We start from the raw sequence: 17,951 nt of genomic DNA on the forward strand, positions 1-17,951 counted from the left end.
TGAAATGCTTGGCTACTTTGATTTACAACCCAAAAGTGCACATCGGGTGGAGAACTTCGGCTGGACTGGACTGCCATCGCCATCGGAATCGCCATCGGAGTCGCCCACACGGCGTATGCGTATGCAAATCCCCTTCGAGTTACGCATTGGGAACCAGGCTCTTGCCCTGCTCCCCTTTTCCCCCATCTTGGCCACCTTGTATTGTCAACTGCTTGTGCCTTTCCATTTGCCCGCAGGCTGTTTCTGGACTGAGCTAAGCCTTTCCTTAACCCTTTCGATACTGCTGGGTGTTTATTGACCCCGTCTTTTTGTGCAAAAATTAAACTTTGTTCAGAATTGTACAAACACATTTGGTTTGCCATATACATATTAGTGGTTCTATTAAATTTAAATTATATATCCTTTTGTATTTTTTATAGAATGTTCTCTTCTGATTGCGTGCAAATCTACTAATTAGTTTTTAGATACTTTGTCAAAAAACAAAAAATTTCGCATTGAGTTTTATTTACTTGCGCAGAAGGTGTTAAGAGCACGCAGGCACTTTTGGTTCGACTACCGCCTGCAGGGCGGGGATTTCAACAAGTGCTGGACTGGGTCCCCAATCTGATCCCCTTCGGCCCCCTTTTAGCCACGCCCCTTTCATAAGTGTTAAGTGCTTTGAGCTTGCGTAAAGCGCTGTCTGGAAAATATGCTTCGAGTGGGTCGCCGGCAATTAAGTGGCAGCCGCAGTTCCTTCGGCATTGTTGCTGCAGTCGCATGAGTTATGGGTGCACTGGTTCATAAGTTACCACCGCCAGAGGCGTAGTGTGGCCCAGGACCCCCTCCCGCTCTGCGAGAAGATCGACCTTGCCCACGCCCCTGTCTGCGATCGGTTATTGTTCTAGGCGCGCACTGCATTTGCCCCACATACAACGATCTCGAGGCGGATCTGGATCTGGTTTTGCTTCGGTTTTACGCACAGGTGTGTAGCTGCCACGCCCCTTTCATTGCGGGTCTGTGTTGTAATTAAGACTTTGGCTCCGAATGCTCGAGCATGTACTGCGAAAATTTCTACAGCAAAATAGCCTCACGCATTTAAATGAATTTAAACGGCGGAATGAGCGAAACTAGTTGCCTGCATGGAAATAAATGCATACGAGAACCCAAAAAAGGCAGCATACAAAATGCAATTTAAGTTTTTCTCACGCACACCTTGTCGCGGCGTCGGCATAGGGTAAATAGACCAAAAACAAATTTATCAGAAATTATTCAAAATCAAAACAAAAACTGTCTACGCGTTGATCGAAGCGGGAATACCCTTTTACTGGAGAAATTAAAAAAAATATCGAATAATCATTTGATAGACATTTATATAAATAAGACAGTTTTAAAGAGAAGAACTAATAATAAATCATGATAACTCATAAAGTGGATTTATTATGTAAGCCTTTGTTTCCCAATATATGTACTAATTATTACCAACTTCAAGGACAGTAAAATGGTCTAATTATTCCATATTCAATGGAAAATAAGTGTGATATTTCATTTAGTGATCTCCCTGAGTGCCCATTAAAATCCTTCTTCTTCATGGGATAAAAACAATCTCCCATTTCATTTGCTTGCAACAACCCACCGAAAGGGTAAGTCCCAGCCCAGGCCCACATCCGCGTTGATTGGGGCGGGGCAAGGTGGTGCTCGGTGGTGCTGGGCGGGGCAAGGTGGTGCTCCGGTGGGTCCCAGGCCTCTATCGCCATCTCGATACCCGACAGGCCAGCTTTGCATGTGGCTCTCTTGGACTCGGTTTTGGGCTATGCCTATGTCTCTCGGTTGAACAAAAGTAAAAGTCTCTGGGCCGCCACTTTGGATCCGTTCTCGTGCTGCATTTTGGCCAGGTCTTTGGGCTATAAAAGCATTTGTGCCTTAGACCGAAGCATTATTCAGCTTTGTGTTCTTGCCACGAGTTCAACTTGCAACCAAAACCAAAATGTTCAAATACGTAAGTGGAGCTAAACTTCTTTAAAGTCCTTTATGTGCATCTCATTTTTCCCACCAACTAGTTCGTTTTTGCCGCTTTCTGCTTGGCCAACGCCGTTGCCGCTCCTGGATATTTGGGTGGACTAGCTGCTCCGGCTTTGCCGTTGGCTGCAGCTGCTCCGGCCATCTCCTACGGACACGCCCTGGCTGCTCCCTCGATTGCTTCTTACGGACTGGCCCCCAGGCTTAGCTATGCCGCTCCGGCCTTGGCGCACGCTCCTCTGGCGGCTCCGGCCATTTCCGCCTACGGATTGGGTTACGGCCATGGTCCCATTGGCCTGGCTCATGCTCCTTTGGGACTGGCTCACGCTCCTCTGGCCGCTCCCTTGGGACTGGGCTATAAGTCGGCCTACCCAACTCTGGGAGCTCCTTTGGGACTGGGCTACAAGACAGCTTTGGCTGCTCCTGCCTATGGACTCGCCCATGGATGGTAAGGAAGCTCCATGCCACACAGCATCGTTTTCCGCATGTATTTCGTTTTGTTTGGATCGGTCAGAAAGGAGGTGTAAATACACAGAAAAAAAGAGAGAGAGAGAAATTAGTGAAGGTTTTGTGAAGTGAAATCAAATTATCAAAAACCGATTGTGAAGAGTGGGTTTGATGTTGAAATATATTTCGTTTGAATTTAAAAAATATATGTATCCTATGAGTTTTATTTGTTCGAGAGTTTAAGGAAATATGAAAAAACTTGCTGATAATTTATAGATTATTTAAGTATTTGGATGTTCGGATGTTGGAAGTATTTTGGATGTTTTAATTGTTATACAATTTTGTAGCAAATTCGACTTATAGAACCTTTTAAAAATACCAATATCAAAAAAAAAGTTGACCATTATTCTTTTTTTGTACATTTGTTGCATTGTCTTTATTGATTTATTGACTTGCTGAGTGACTGACTGATTAAGATTTGGGTACTGCGAAGTATATGACTTGATTGAAAACTCTCACATGTTGCACGCCCGTCTCGGCTCCACTTGATTGAACTTTACTTGACTTGGGAGCACCATTACCAACCATGGCCATAGCCATATCCCAGTCCGTATCCCAGACCCAGACCGTGTCCTCCGTACAGTCCATGACCGTAGCCTCCGAGGTATCCGTGGCCCAGGCCATAGCCGTAGCCGCCCAAGTAGCTCTTGCCGATGATCGTCTTGGAGATGATCGGAGCGTGGTAGCCCAATCCCAGACCCAGTCCTCCGTAGTGGCCGCCGTAGCCGTGGCCAAGGAGTCCTCCGTAGTGCCCGATTCCTAGACCCAATCCCAGGCCATATCCACCGTAGCTATGACCAATTCCGATTCCAATGCTGGGCGATGGAGAGGGAGCAGGCGCAGGAGCAGGAGCTGGCTCTGGAGCGGGTTCAGGAGCAGGAGCTGCCAGGATGGTGGTCGACAAGCAGGCGATAGTGATGAGTAACAGCTGTATATACAGGAAAGGCAAATGTTATTCATTATAGTCGTCTAAAGTATTTCTCGTATTATCCTTAGATATCCTGGTACTACTTACTCCTTTCATCTTGTTGTAGGTAATTATCAGGCTGCTTCTGTGGAGGCTTAACCAATTGTGTTGCTGCAGTTGATCCCAGCAGGCCTCTTTTATACCAAATCCCAGTTCAGTGGATTGCATCCCCACATGGACATCGGTGATCTAATGAGCAGTGCCACAAAGTAAATCTAAATCGCTGACAAGTTGCCCAAGTTAGCGGCGTGCCACAAAACCATCCGTGGTTGCTGTAAATGAAAAGAAAATCCAACACCTGCTTTTTGCCTTTTGGGCAACATTGTATAATCTGCAATCGGGTTTGGCATTTACCAGTCCACAATGGTTCCAGTTCCAGTTTTTTATTTGGCCTGTGGGGGTTTTAAGTCTGGTGGGTGGCCTTTTCCTTCGTTTCATTCATGTGATTCCGGTTGGATCACAAGATCTGATTAAGAACAGTGATCTTAGTTTCGGGTCAATGGTCTTTAGAGTTTTATTCAGGCATGAGATTAGGGAACTAAATAAGTAAGAGCGATGAGGCTTTGCTAATTCGAAAAAAGAAAGGTGCTTCATTTGTAGATTTAATTTTAATAAATTAGCAAATCTCTTTTCCATTTTTATCTACAGGAATCTATTTCATATGTATATCTCAACCGTAGTGTAAATGTGACAGACTGGCCACAAAACCAACTTCTCTATACGGAGTGCGCTAGTATTTAACATAAAACAATGTTTATAACAGCTTAAGCGTAAAGAGCCCGAACAGCCTCTGAATAAAGTCGAACTAATCAATTCTTAACACCTCCAAAGACACTTTAAATAGCTCGAAAAACACAAGATTGGGCAATGGGCAAAATTGAAAAGAGACATCAAAACGGGTAAACAAAGGCAAATGCGAAGACGTGTGACCAACTAACTCACAGCCCAAAAAAAAAACAAAAAGCCGAGAAATGTAAGACAACAAAACCAACGATATGCCATAATTAAGTGCACAAAAGAGTCACTGACTCTTTGATAATCTTCGGCGTTGACGCTTTAAACTTGAACTTGAAAACAGGTTTTCGAAGAGAAGGGGACAAGAGGCCCAGGGAAGTAGTGCTCCCACTACATGGATGTTGCAACAGGTTCCAGGTGGCAAGGGAAATGCAGACGGTGATTTCAGGGGACTGTCAACCGGTTTCCCCTAACTGTTTAAAAGCGGAATGAAGAGCCAGCGATGAAGACGAGCCTATAAATGGATTGGCCTTCGGCTGCATTCAGTTTAGTGCAAGTGCAGTTCTGACCACAATATCACCAGAGAATGCTCAAGGTAAACAGGATACATTCTTAGTTCCCCCTAAGAAACTCTATCTTTCATCTGTGTTTAGCTTTTCGTGCTACTCGCCCTCTTCAGTGGTGGCTTAGCCGCCACGGTTATCTACCATCACCCGGTGATCTACCACCATCCTCTGCCCGTTGCCTCCACGCCCCAGGAGTTGGCTCACCATCCTGGCTACACCATCGTTGCACCTCTTACCAAGATTGCCCACGTCACCTACGACTCGGTGCCCATTTCGCATACGCCCTACGAACATGTTCCGCTGTTCCAGAGGATTGGTCATGTGAAAAATATAAGATTTTAACGATGTATTCCCTACAACCAAATAATTTAATTTATAAAAAAAATAAATGTTAATAATAATAATACGGTTATGTAGTTACTGGAATTATAGTAGCAGCACCCATTACGATTTTAACAAAAATGACTGGATATATTAGTTACGTGGTTTCCATAATATATACCTTAAAATCCTTAAAACATTGTACTTACATTTTTATAGAAACCATCCATATGGTTTTATAAAGACTACTAAGGTAGCACCTAGTAATTTTCCTCATAGAAACAAGTTTGTAATTTTGATTATTGGATAATGGTTTATTCGCCAAGCATTGCTGCTCTCTAGATATTAAGATTTGGGCTAGTTTCTACAACCTAATAGGACGGATGGGAATGGATGGGCTGGGTGATCCTGCGGCTAAATCCTTAGAAGAAGTATGGGGTGGGAGCGAACTTGGGGGCCAGAGCCAGAGGCGCTGGGACTGGAGCAGCCAGGGGAGCGGCGAAGGGCCCGAATCCGAACTTGGCTGGTGCGGCAAAGGCAACGGGCGCCGGAGCAGGAGCGAAGCCCAGGGGAGCAGCCACTGGAGCAGGAGCGGCGAAGGCAACCTTGGCGGGAGCAGCGAAGGCCACCGGAGCAGGAGCAGCAGCCACTGGCAGAGGAGCAGGAGCGGCGAAGGCCACTGGAGCGGGAGCAGGAGCGGCGAAGGCCACTGGAGCGGGAGCAGCTACAGGAACGGGCAGGGGAGCGGGAACGGGAGCAGCGAAGGCCACTGGAGCTGGGACAGGAGCCACTGGGTATGCCACGGCGTGGTTGATGCGGTGAGCGTTGAAGCTGGAGGCATAGGGAGCCACCACTCCGGCAGTGGCCACAGGGGCAGCCAGGGGAGCAGCGAAGGCAGGAGCAAGTGGAGCAGCCAAAGGTGCAGGCGCATGGAAGGGCAGGAGACCAGCCTGAGCAGAGGCCACGCAGAGGGCAACGAGCTGTAAGGAAAGGAATATTTATAATCCACTTCGATAGATCCGGACATCCTTTGCAACTCACCACAATCTTGGCGAACATTTTGATTGGGTTGGGGATGGTTGGCTAGGTGTGATTAGCTTGAAGGCAGAGTGAACTGTGATATCCAATTGTCCACTGGGTGACGCTTTTATAATTCTGTAGCCCTCGGAATATCCATGGACAAGCATACGAAAACACCTTGGAAGACTTTCTATATCGGGAGCTGATGAAGGGCGTTGCTGGATCGGTGTGATACTCGTATATGTACTTAATAATCAATCGGTAGCCTCTTACGTCGATCGCCCCCGAAAACTTTCATAATTGCACGCAATTCCCGACCATAACCTAGGCCAATGTTGGGCAAGATTTCGTTTTGGTTTTGGTTTTGTGTTCGGGTTTATGACAGTTGAGGTTTTCGGATATTTTCGGATATTTTCGGTGGGTGGTGCTTTTGAAATGAGCTGCAATTATTTAACCAGAGTACGTGTTACTTGGCTCAATCATTTAATTGAATTACCACTTTTTTCGTCCACCCGCTTTTTGTTTTTTGTTGCAACAATTGTCGCGTGTTTCGGCTCTGGAATTTGTTTGTGTCTGGAATTTCTGATTTGATTTCTTGTTGCGTGCAGTTCGAAATCCACTAACAACTTTTCTGTGCCCGCAACTCTGTGTCTGTGTGTGTGTGTGTTGCCAATAGCTTGTGTGTATGTGTTGGCCGAATAAATGAAACCCCATTTGGCGACATTACGAGGCGTCTGGTTCGTAATGAGAGTCTGAATCAGATACGAATATGTTTCCTTTTGCTAATTTTTGGTGTGCCTATGATTTTATCATCCGCAGTTACATTCTCTGGGATTTCTATTTTTGGGAATAATTGCTAAGAATGTGAGGGTATATTCCATATACGAGTATATTGCTATATTTTATATGGTTAAGAACTTCATGGGTAAATTCAACTGTAAAAAAACCCTTATAAATTCGATGTATAACAAATAATTTAATAATGCATGTATTTTTTATTTTCGTTTTATTTGACTATATTTATTCGATAAATTATTGTATAATGCAGGTACATATACTTGATGATTAACGCTTTAGATTTCCTAGCTGACTTGCGTGACTCTTTGGTGAGGTTTCCATCATCCCTGAGGTGGGGATATCTACCACAGCGAGTGGCGATGGTGATGGGCGAACTTAAGGGGCAGGGCTTTCAGATGGGCGTGGGGGGCGGTCAGCAGCTTGGGGAAGGCGTAGCCAATGGACACGCGGTGGGTGGTAGTCTTCGGTCCGGGAATGGCTCGATAGCTGGGTGCAAAGGGAACCGCCTCGAGGACGGGTGGCAGCACTTGGTGGGTGACACTCGGCACATGAAACTCTGGCAAAAGTGGAGCAGGAGCTGGCAAAAATGCTGGAGCTGGTAGAAGTGGCGCAGGAGCTGGTAAAAGTGGTGCAGGAGCTGGCAGAAGTGGTGTTGGAGCGGGCAAAAATGGAGCAGGAGCAGGTAAAAGAGGAGCAGGAGCCGGTAAAAGTGGAGCTGGAGCAAATACAGGTTGTGGTGGAGCATATACAGGAGCCGGGGGTGCAGGTCCATAAACTGGGGGTGGAGGAGCAAATACTGGTGGTGGAGGAGCAAATGCTGGTGGTGGAGCCACCGCAGGAAGCAAAGGAGCTGGAGGAGGAAGAACCGATTCGTGCACCGCGTAATCCAAGTGGTTCGGCAGAGCATGCAGAGAATCCAAGTGGCTCAGATGATGTCCGTCGAAATGGTTCACGTGGTGAGGATCAAAGTGGTTGTAGTGTAGATGGGAGGGCTTGGCCTCACCACCCAGCAGCAGGAAAGCGAAGGCTAACGCCTACAAAGAAAATTATATTAAATAATTAAGATGCTTTATCAACAAAGACTCTTAGTCCTGACCCATGTCATTTGCCACATCATGCTTGGGGGATTTGAAGATCGGTTTCTTTGGGGGAGTAGCTTCTCGATCGATGTGCTCGACCTGTTGGTTCGGCTGTTAATGTCTTCCCATTGTCAAATTCAATTAATATTTATAGCGAATTGAAGGCGGGCCGCAATCAAAAGACTTGCACTTGCATTTCTTCACTTTCGACGCCGACTTGGCCCACTCACCTAACTTAATGGATTGCTTCAGTTGAGGTGAGGTAACCCAATCCCATTTAGTTGGCCAGCAAGTCGTGACTGCGTCTGCGACGGGCACTGCCTTCGATCGAGGGGCCAATAACTTCTTGGGCGACTCGAAAGCACGGCCCATGATTATATAACATGGGGCCAACCAAGCCCAGACATTGACAGTTGCCCATAAGTGGAATATGATTATGATAACCCATAAATATTGCTTTGACCATAAATAACAATCGATATTGCGCCTTAGGTGACAACGCAATCACAACAAATATAGTTTACATGGTGACTATGTTGTGTGACTTGAACTTCCCTAAGTCAAATTAATGTTGCTATTTTGTCAATATTCTCAATTTCCAGAAGCTATTCGGAAAAATACCTTTTAAAATTAACTTCAATGTAGACCATTGATATATGCATTATTTGTGTTAAAGATAATTCGATTTATACCAGAATAGTATTTTCCAATCACAACAGCCTTTTGAAAATTAAAGGCAAAAGTGAGGTACGAAAAATCAAGATCTTTCTTTTATGAAATAAAAACTTTTAAATTCCTGTAAGATATCCGATTTTTTATAAAACAATTGGTACAGAAGGGAGCATATAAATAAAAATTGATTTTAACTTTTAGGTATTTATATTTTTTAAAGTTATGTATTATATTTGGACACTCACAAAAATTTTCAATGACAAAATTAATCAAAAAAGATCGAGGTAATAGCAAAAGTAGCATCGCATTTAGGTAAATGTCCAAGGCTTATTAAGAAGGTGCGCTTTGATTGTTTGTTCGTAATTTATTGTCAAGTTTGGTTACATTAATTGTCTATAGGATGGGACTCTTCACAGGTGTGTCCTTAGACCACCACTGGAGCTGGTGCCGCAGCAGCGATGGGAGCAGCATAGGAGGCAGCGTAGGGTGCAGCGTAGGGTGCGGCGTATGGAGATGACAGGTAGGGGGCGGCGTAGGGCGAGGCATAGGGATAGGCGGAGTAGGCGGCGGCGGCATAGGGAGCAGCGGCCAGAGGAGCAGCAACGGGAGCAGCCAGAGGAGCAGAGTAGGCGGCGGCCAGAGGAGCAGCAGCGTACTTGGCCACCACGGCGGGGGCAGCTGGGACTCCGGACACGTAGCGGCTGGAGTAGGGTCCGGCGAACTCGAATGGAGCGGTGGTGTAGGAGGACAGGGTGCCGTCGTAGTTGTTGCGGACATCCACCTGGCTGCTGCCACCTGCGGCGTACAGAGGAGCATTGGCGTAGGCCAGAGGAGCAGCCAGGGGAGCAGCCAGTGGAGCTACGACTCCTGGTTTGGCCGCAGAGCAGGCGATGAGGGCAGCGAGAACCAACTGGAAAATAGGATAGGTAATCATTAACCGGCACTTAGGCCACCTTTTTGGGCGATAATCCCCATAGGATCACTTACAAACTTGTACATATTGCTGTGGTTGGGTTTGTCTAAAGCTCTTGAGCGATAATGTTCATTTGGAGCCAGCCCAGTTGCTTATATAGCTCGTGCCCATATCCGTGCTCTTTGGGGGACATTCTGTCTGAGCCGATTTTTGGTCGCTTCTTCTTCAGCTGGCCCATCTGGTCGAGTGCCAGGCAGCATACATGATCGCCATTTGGCCACGACGTGATTCGCGTACAATTGCCTAATGGACTGTCGGAAGTTGTCCACGTTGTCGCTTGTGTATTTCGTCTGCACTTGGAAAAATGGTTGAATTTAGGTAAATATTATAAGAAAGGTTATGCTTATCTGATTTGAATCTGTAACTATTTCATTATTTAATAAATCCTACAAAAGCTAATTAATATGTCCAAAGTAATATTATCAGTAAGGTACTTTTGATGTAGGACACCCAGTGTTTTCCAAGTGCAGTGATCGACATTTGTATGCAATTGAAGACTGTCTCGGTGGCCGGGCTGTCTTGGCGTAATTTGCAGTCTGTTTGGGCCATCAATATGGGCCGCTTTGCATTGAATGTGCCGCAATCTAAGTCAAATTGGCCATAAAAGTGGTACCCCTCCTCTAGGCCACGATTCCGCCCCACTCAGTGTCTCATTAGTTCACTTTTTAATGGCTCGCAGAGTCGCCAATAAAAAACAGTCGTAAATTTCCCTCTCATCCTTGCCGCCGGGTCTTCATTTGTTTTCGTGTTGACCTGACCTTGACGCCATCTGGCCACAGGATGTGATGCAGCCTCATCTTCATCCTCATCCAGTGGCCCAATCACTTGGGGCCAGCTTAATTGGCCAACGAGGTGCGGGGCCGAATGATCGAGCAGTCGAAACCGGCTTGCGGACTTAATGAGCCATCGCAGCTCTCTCGGTCACGTGCTGGCCTGTTCAGCAGCATCGTCGTCATCTGATGGCTTGGGTGTCTCTGATTTGCATTGTTTTACTCTTTATGGCAGGGTACTTTTCCTACTTATCAGTACTTGCAAATAGCAATATTCCAGTGTCAATGACTTGGACTAACCAATATGGAAGATGATCTTTAAGAGCGAGTTTACAAAGCAACAGGTTCCTCTATACTAACCAACTTCGAATATTCAGAAGTCAACAAATACTACTAGGAATCATCATTCTTCTCTGTCTCCAAAAACTAATCTCTTGTGAATATAATCACGTAATTATGAGTTCGATAGATTATGAAATTCCTCATTTCATTCAAAGTTAAAAGTGGCATTAATAATAGCTGCTAGAATGCTTTGGATTTTATTTAACTGACCTCTTGTTTCTATACAGGAACTGTCCGATGTATTAAATAATATACATTTATATAACTTACAACTTGAACAGAGCATCTGAATGGTCGGCATTTTATTGCTGTTTCTGGAATCTGAACCGGTGATGACGCCGATCTCAAGGTTGTCGCGATGACGAGTCGAGAGTGCGATACATATGTACATATATGATGTCTGGTGATCAAGTTGCCCCACGCATGTAACTGTATACTTCTCCTTATGTTCTGTATCTTGTATCCGCATTGGGGCCACGTTTGATCCGACTGATCCAATCATGGCAGCCACCACAGCTGGTACAGTCCAACTCCAAGGGTGACCTCTCCATTCACTTGTTAATACAATTTCTGGACTGAAATTCTCAACCGGTGACGCGCTAATTTTCCGGTGACTGAAGCACGGAAATGAGTGTATCTTTAACCATCTTCGTCTTCATCGCCATCACCATCAACTTCTTGTCATCAGCACTCCACTTCACAGCTGTGCGATCCGCTCACTTCCTAGTTAACCTTTTTAACTTGATTGCAATCTGATTTAGAGGCTCATCAGACGCTTCATCCCACTTAGGAATTATTTGACTGTCGTCAGTACCGTTTGATTTAATTGATTTTTAAACCCCAAATTTATGCAGATCGCATTTCCAATTCCTGTTTTTGTTTTCGCGGGAAAGCAGGTTCTATACCGCTGGCATAAAAAATATATATAGATATAGATCCAGATCCCAGTCCCAAGTTCCCAGTTCCGTTCCCAGATCTGATCAATGACACTTGACTTTAATTGGCTTTCATAAATATACGTCAAAAGTTAGTCGTTGTCTCGATTTCTTTTGTTTTCACAAGAGAATTCCGAATGCCAATGCCAAGTTTGAGGTCTCATTATGAGGCGCGGATGATGGAGATCTCTTGGCCCGATTTGTGTGTATGTAAATAGCAACCATTAACCCACCGGTGGAGAGTGAAAGGTGTAAATCCAATGGACGAAGACCTCTTTTTTTGTGCCCGCGTGCTCAACCTTCAAAACATTATGCAAATGCAGTCTCCATCGATGGCAATGAGACTAAAAATGGCCAATAAAAAGAGACTCAACCGAAAGGCTAAGCTTAGATGGCAAGTTTATTATCAATGTATATTCACTAAGAGCAGAAGTCATCGCAGTTTGATGATCAGTCGGGATGGCTCTGGCTCTGTTAAATTTATTGCTATTCTATGGACGGGGATCGCTGGACTAGCGCCTCTGGATCTGCGGTGTTCCATAGGAAGTGAGCCCTGTAGTTCTGGGCACACTGGCATATGGGGCCCCAGCCTGCAGCGGAAGTTGCGCCACATTCAGAGGAACGATGCCAAAGGGCACGGGCAGCTTAAGATTCAGGGAGTTGGCATCCACGGACGAGGAGGCTATGGAGCGACCTGTGGCTGAACCCGCAGCAGCTGAGGCCCTAGCCACCTGCTGGGGCTGTGGAGCCGAGGGAGCCACCTGGAGGGCGGACGAGGGTGCTCCAAACACGTAACCCTGGCTGGTCAAGGCCTGGGTGAAGGCGGCGTGCTCCAAGGCGGGCTCGGTGAACTGACGGGCCACTTGGGGATACTGCTGAGGCTGTTGGTACTGGTTCCTCTGGCTTCGCTGCACGGCTGGTCTGTTGGGAGCGGAATAGTGGTAGTAGCCCAGCTGGGTGCTAGGGGCAATCGAGTAGTCCAGGTGCGAGACATCGGCCAGAGCCAAGCTCATGAGTTGCAGCAGAGCAATCCACACACAAGTCAACTGAAAGTGTTTTGATAGGGTTAAACCTTAATAGCTCTTCACACACTATGTATTGTTCTCACATTGGGCGCCATTTCACTTCACTTTTCTTTGAGTTCCAGTTCTTGAGGGAAATGTAGTTTAAAGGCCAATCTTTTCCCGGATCTTATAATCGTTGATGTGCGCTGGCGCAGCTTTGGCAGCTGATTAAAATTTGTGAGCCAGCTGAAGATGCTTTTTATATGCGTATGGAGGAGCTGCGATCGGTTCTCAGACCTCTCTCTCTCTGTCCCACTCTTTTCAGGTCTTCTTTTGGCTCTTTGTGAACGGCTTTGAGCCAACACTTGAGTGCAGGCCAAGACGAAGCTTTTTGGCATTTTGCTGCCTTTGTTTATTTACTTTGTTTATTTCTGGTGGCCTAACAAAGCGGTTGCCGGGCAGTTTCGTCTATTGATAATATTGATATTTGGCTGCCTTGCATATAAATCAATGTTGGTCATTTTTATTGGCATCCGAACTATGCAACTACACAAATTAGCAGGGGCCCTATGGTCAAAACCATAAGGGGGAAATTGGAGCTTTGGTTTTGCAAAAACCCCCACCACCCCACCACTGTTCTCAGCTTTTCTGCATACCTCAGGCATGTCGACAGCATTTGAGCTTATTAAACACAAGCCGAATCGAGCGTCATGTGACAGGAGCCAGAATCGCCGCACAAACATAAAAGCCATTAGCCCGGCCAAAACGGAGGACTTTGGCGGATCGGTGCGAGATTTGCATGCTAAGCACCCGATTGTTGTCCGTATCTCGGCGTTTGATTGCCGCTCTTTCGGCGCGGGTCTCTCGTCGCAGATTGACCTCAGACGGCGGAACTTAATCGCAATCAATGCGCATCCGAATTTAATTCACACTGAAAGAAAATGGGAGTAAAGTACTATCCAAATGTATTTCAAATACAAATTTATTATTATTATACCCGCTACTCGTGGAGTAAGGGGGTATGCTAAAGTCGTTTAAAAAGATTAGGGTATATACGCCCATCAAAACTCACAAAACATTAGAATAATGTATTTGTTCTTATTTAATGATTCGTCTTGACAAATTCTATGGATTTACAAAATAAAATGTTTAAATTTATGGTTCGCTCCAGCTGACTAACGAGTATCTGATAGTCGAGTAACTACTATGTTTGTTTAAATGCGGCTTGAGTTAATGGCTTATACGGAGATATCTAAAGAAAATTATAGTTTGAATGTAGTCTAATTTGAAGATGAAAAGATCAAATTAATATCCAAAATTGGACAAAAACAAATATGTCTCCTTAAACATTAAATATAAATGTTACGCCAACACCCACATATATAATTAATCCGTTTTAAATGCGGAAATAGACAATTTACCTGATTTATATATTTAATACCAATATTTGTAGTGTAATCAAGCTGTCTATCTATTAACTCGAAAGCTCTTCAAAGTTTAAACTGTTGACCCAATTGACGGATAGCTCCGCTATTTCCCTCTTTCATTCATTGACTTAGGTCAGTTGGCCCAAAGTCGTAGCTTTTTTGCTAGTAGCGGCAAATTCATATTATTTATGCATTTTTCTGGGCCCTCTCAAAGTCAAGCCTCGCCTTTGGCCAAAATTGGCTGAGCCAAAAAATAACTTCGAGCCAAAAAAAAATTTGAATTATTAATGGGTATTGACATAAGCATAATTTAATCGCTACGCTTCGCGTTCTTCGTATAATTTCACGAGTCGCGTATAATACAAAACATAACAACATTATTTAGATTCAATTAATTGCTAATTTGAGGAAATTATCATTCATAGTTATGCATAATGAGCCGGATCCCATCTGGGGCTTCTCGAGTTACCAGCCCTGAGTGCCAAACGCCGGAGGAGGGGGAGCTCCATAGACGGCGGCCGGAGAATGATGAGGTGGTGACCCGAAGTGGAGTTTGTATCTGCCGTAGGAGGGGGCAGCAGCTGCAAACTGGTAGCCAATGGGTGGAGGTGCAAATCGGGCTATAAACTGTGGTGGCGGTGGTGCTACTGCTGCATAATGAACCGGTGGCGGTGGTGCTGCTGCTGCAAATCCGGTGTAGGTGGTGGTGGTAGTGGTCACTGGGGCCCCCAGGGAGTACTTAATAACTGGCTGGGGTGCCGCATAGGAAGCTGCATACTTAAAGATCGCCGGAGGTGGTGGACCATAATGCTCTACAGCTCCGTAGGTAAGTCCTTGGTGCGCACTAAAGGCCGCCGGCACCGTCACAGTATCGGAAACGGGTACAGCTACTGGAGCAGGTACCGCGACTGGAGAAGGCACCGGATATGGAGAAGGCACCGGAACAGGCACTGGTACGGGAACTCCCACGGGAACGGCCACCGCCGATGGTTCATGATGGAAACTTCCAAGGGCTGGGGCACCGAGACACATCAGAACACATATCAAAGATATCTACATATAAAAAGAACTATTACTTTTCAGTTGAAAGTCACTTTCAATTCACTTGCTTTTAAAATATTTAACATTTTCTCCCGTTATGCTTTCTTCCGCTTTCGATTTCCGTATTAAGTCACTTCTCCTCGACACTTTCACGCGCAATGAATCGATTTTGGCTGACCACCGCAGGTTTATATGTACCTCGATCCGAGTTGCGTCGCTCGCATTATGCTGATTAAGAGGGGGGAGGAGGAGGAGGAGGGGGGTCTGGAAACTAGGGGAGCCGAAAGGTAAAAACTCCATTAAGGGATCTGCGCACGACGTGCAATCGACAAGCGAATCGTGCGGCAAATGCATGCGACAAGTTTTGCAATGCCCCATCCTCAGGGGAAATGCGGATGGAGTACGAACCGCAGTCCGCAGTCGGTGGTCAAAACTTCAAATGGGGTAATTAAGGTGGGTACACAGCCACACAAATGACAAATATTTGCAAACAGTCTTAAGAACAGTTTTCAGTCCAGAAATGTCAATGCTTTCGTGGCTTTGCACACTTTCTGCAATAGTGTGAAACAAAAATAGCTTTACAATTCATTTTCCCATCTTATTTTTCATCAGCTTTATCTATGGGGCCAGTCAAATGAAAGAAGTTACGGACTAAGAACTTTATTAATAAGCTTACACATTAGGATCATATGTCAGTAAAAAGCATTTCTAAATCCTTTATTGAAGGATCTTTAAACCTGTTGGTATCAACAACTTATTCTCTTCCAACTCAGAAGCCATTACTGTTAGCATGTGCACTTCATTTGCCCAAAGCCACGGATCACATTTCTGAATGCACGCGCTCCACTGCAGCAACTTTTACTGCCGCCACCAGCTGCAAAAAAAAAAGATAACAAAAAACAACCAAGTGGCAAGAGCTGCAAGAAACCCATTGCGATCACGTTCCAGGCACCTTTTTATACCTTATGACTCTGATTGATGGCCGTTGCCGAAATATAAATGCCAAAATATCACACGCCAGTTAAAAGTCGATTTATTACCGCCGCCAACAAAGCCGTTTTCGAAGCTCTCAATTAGCCGTGGAAAAGCCCAAAAGTTGGCCGCGTCTTTCGCATCGCCTCCAAGTCGCCCGAAAGTGGGCAAACGTGTGCGAGAAACTGCTACCATAAAATCTGCTCCCGAATCTGTCGTAAACAGGCAAAATTCCCGCACGGGTGGCCAATTAAATTGGGCTGCCAAATGCGCGACACGCGCTCATCGAAATTGTCAGCACAGGACGCAGAAAACAGGCAAAATTCGAGGGAAAGCCGGAGAAATTAGCATAACAAAGTGGCTAAATCAGAAATCGATATGTTCACCTTCGCTGAACCGAAAAGAGGGCACAAATAGCGGGAATTTCCACGCACGTTTTTCCTTTCGCTTTTCAAGTGGAGCACACGCCCAGCACTTGAGCTGATTCTCCTCCTGAAGTGGTTGCTCCGCGATTTCCCCCATTTTCCACACAAATTTTCCACACATTTTCCGCCGCCGATGACAACAGGTGCTCTTGAAATGGAGCCGCATTGTAATGTAATGCGTGGTAAATCGCTGCACGTGTTCGGCAACAACGAGTGCGAATTTGGCCCCCTCAAAAATACTTTGTTGCAAGCTATTGAAGTTTCAGCTGATTTGATTCACTCAATTGATTGCGCATGCTGTATGCATAGTGGCTGGAAGATATGCTACAAATATTATTCAAATGGTTTTCGTTGAATGTACTCGTATACCAAATCATGGAATTATTTTCCCTCATCAATTGGGAAAATGTACGCGCTTTCCCATGATTGCAATTGTATTTTTGAAATGCAAATGTTGCCACATAATAATGTTTATTCAATTATATAACCCTCCTCATTGCTTATACGCAGTGAGGTCAGTCAATGAACTCAGAGCAAGGACTTCCATGGCAAGAGCTGCATTTAATTATCGCTTGCAAATCCGTTTCACAAATAACAATCAAGTTACTACTGGCGATGGTTGAGTGTGGGTGTGTGGGTGTGCGGGAGTGTTTGCTTGCATCTGGTCAATGTTCTGGTCAAGGTCGGATGAAAACGTGTGCAGTTCCTTTTCCCTTTCCACAGTACGTGCAAGTCCTGCGGCTAGGAATAAGTTCCTGGAAGAGAGCTTGACCCTTTGAAATTAATTATCCATGCTCGGAATCGTAATTCGCCTGCACAGAGATTCTCATTTCAATGCAGTTTTAATTGCACTGCCCGAGGGCTTGGACTCTTAGTCTCGTATCCTGGAAGAGGTCCTTGCCCTGCCTGAACTCAGTGACTTGTTAATAATTTAGAGCACGAGTAACGCCAATTCCACTTGAATAATTCAATTAGCATACTCTCGGGCTAACCTGATATACTCAATGGGAGGGGGAAACCGAGAATTAAGCTGGTAAGATTTTCACTCAATCTGAAGAGCGGCAGGCAAACAACAGGTGTGTTGCATTTGCGAGGTTGTGGGAATCCCTTGTGAGATCTGCAACTGTGCCAAGAGAGAACCGGCCACAAAATGCATCCACTTAGTGTCAACCGACGAGCTCGAATGAATATTCAATGGCCTGGGAGATGTAGGAAGCAGAAGTTGTGGCCCACCTTTTGTCTGCAAATTCGTTCGTTCGAAGGTCGTTTGCCGAATTATCGCTTGACTAGCTAACGGTAATGCTGTCTTTATAAGCTATAAGTCCATAACTACGACATGGGCTATGAACAGGGGGACATAATTTATGCCGGGCTGAGCTGAGACAAATTAAACTTGTAGCTG

General features: G+C 45.4%; 8 protein-coding genes across 8 annotated transcripts; 2 read left to right on the top strand and 6 right to left on the bottom strand.

Annotated features, from left to right (window-relative positions):
- Positions 1–1,963: 1,963 nt before the first annotated feature.
- Positions 1,964–2,447, top strand: LOC122617920 (cuticle protein 10.6). The gene is made up of 2 exons (XM_043793979.1): positions 1,964–1,975; positions 2,037–2,447. Exons 1-2 carry the CDS (start codon positions 1,964–1,966, stop codon positions 2,445–2,447), a joined length of 423 nt encoding a protein of 140 aa, XP_043649914.1.
- Positions 2,448–3,019: 572 nt separating this feature from the next.
- Positions 3,020–3,609, bottom strand: LOC122617996 (keratin-associated protein 19-2). Its single transcript, XM_043794102.1, has 2 exons — positions 3,518–3,609; positions 3,020–3,430 (listed from the first exon to the last, which is right to left on the bottom strand). The coding sequence occupies exons 1-2, from the start codon at positions 3,524–3,526 to the stop codon at positions 3,020–3,022; spliced, it is 420 nt and encodes a 139-aa protein (XP_043650037.1). The 5' UTR covers positions 3,527–3,609.
- A 1,169-nt stretch (positions 3,610–4,778) lies between these two features.
- LOC122618062 lies at positions 4,779–5,112 on the top strand (the record flags this gene model as incomplete). Its single annotated transcript, XM_043794195.1, has 2 exons — positions 4,779–4,799; positions 4,858–5,112. Coding segments are annotated over 2 exons (276 nt in total), but the record flags the coding sequence as incomplete, so codon positions are not given.
- A 401-nt stretch (positions 5,113–5,513) lies between these two features.
- Positions 5,514–6,150, bottom strand: LOC122618127 (skin secretory protein xP2). The gene is made up of 2 exons (XM_043794269.1): positions 6,133–6,150; positions 5,514–6,071 (listed from the first exon to the last, which is right to left on the bottom strand). Exons 1-2 carry the CDS (start codon positions 6,148–6,150, stop codon positions 5,514–5,516), a joined length of 576 nt encoding a protein of 191 aa, XP_043650204.1.
- Positions 6,151–7,250: 1,100 nt separating this feature from the next.
- Positions 7,251–8,023, bottom strand: LOC122618038 (protein TRACHEARY ELEMENT DIFFERENTIATION-RELATED 7A). Its single transcript, XM_043794160.1, has 3 exons — positions 8,006–8,023; positions 7,701–7,943; positions 7,251–7,610 (listed from the first exon to the last, which is right to left on the bottom strand). Exons 1-3 carry the CDS (start codon positions 8,021–8,023, stop codon positions 7,251–7,253), a joined length of 621 nt encoding a protein of 206 aa, XP_043650095.1.
- A 1,061-nt stretch (positions 8,024–9,084) lies between these two features.
- LOC122617788 (cuticle protein 16.5) lies at positions 9,085–9,671 on the bottom strand. Its single transcript, XM_043793774.1, has 2 exons — positions 9,648–9,671; positions 9,085–9,570 (listed from the first exon to the last, which is right to left on the bottom strand). The coding sequence occupies exons 1-2, from the start codon at positions 9,657–9,659 to the stop codon at positions 9,085–9,087; spliced, it is 498 nt and encodes a 165-aa protein (XP_043649709.1). The 5' UTR covers positions 9,660–9,671.
- A 2,521-nt stretch (positions 9,672–12,192) lies between these two features.
- On the bottom strand, positions 12,193–12,902 carry LOC122618090. The gene is made up of 2 exons (XM_043794224.1): positions 12,789–12,902; positions 12,193–12,726 (listed from the first exon to the last, which is right to left on the bottom strand). The coding sequence occupies exons 1-2, from the start codon at positions 12,798–12,800 to the stop codon at positions 12,193–12,195; spliced, it is 546 nt and encodes a 181-aa protein (XP_043650159.1). The 5' UTR covers positions 12,801–12,902.
- A 1,599-nt stretch (positions 12,903–14,501) lies between these two features.
- Positions 14,502–15,143, bottom strand: LOC122617893 (leucine-rich repeat extensin-like protein 3). The gene has a single exon (XM_043793936.1). It carries the CDS (start codon positions 15,141–15,143, stop codon positions 14,577–14,579), a length of 567 nt encoding a protein of 188 aa, XP_043649871.1. The 3' UTR covers positions 14,502–14,576.
- Between the last annotated feature and the right edge of the window lie 2,808 nt (positions 15,144–17,951).

Source organism: Drosophila teissieri, chromosome 3L, assembly GCF_016746235.2.
Source record: "Drosophila teissieri strain GT53w chromosome 3L, Prin_Dtei_1.1, whole genome shotgun sequence".
NCBI lineage: Eukaryota > Metazoa > Arthropoda > Insecta > Diptera > Drosophilidae > Drosophila > Drosophila teissieri.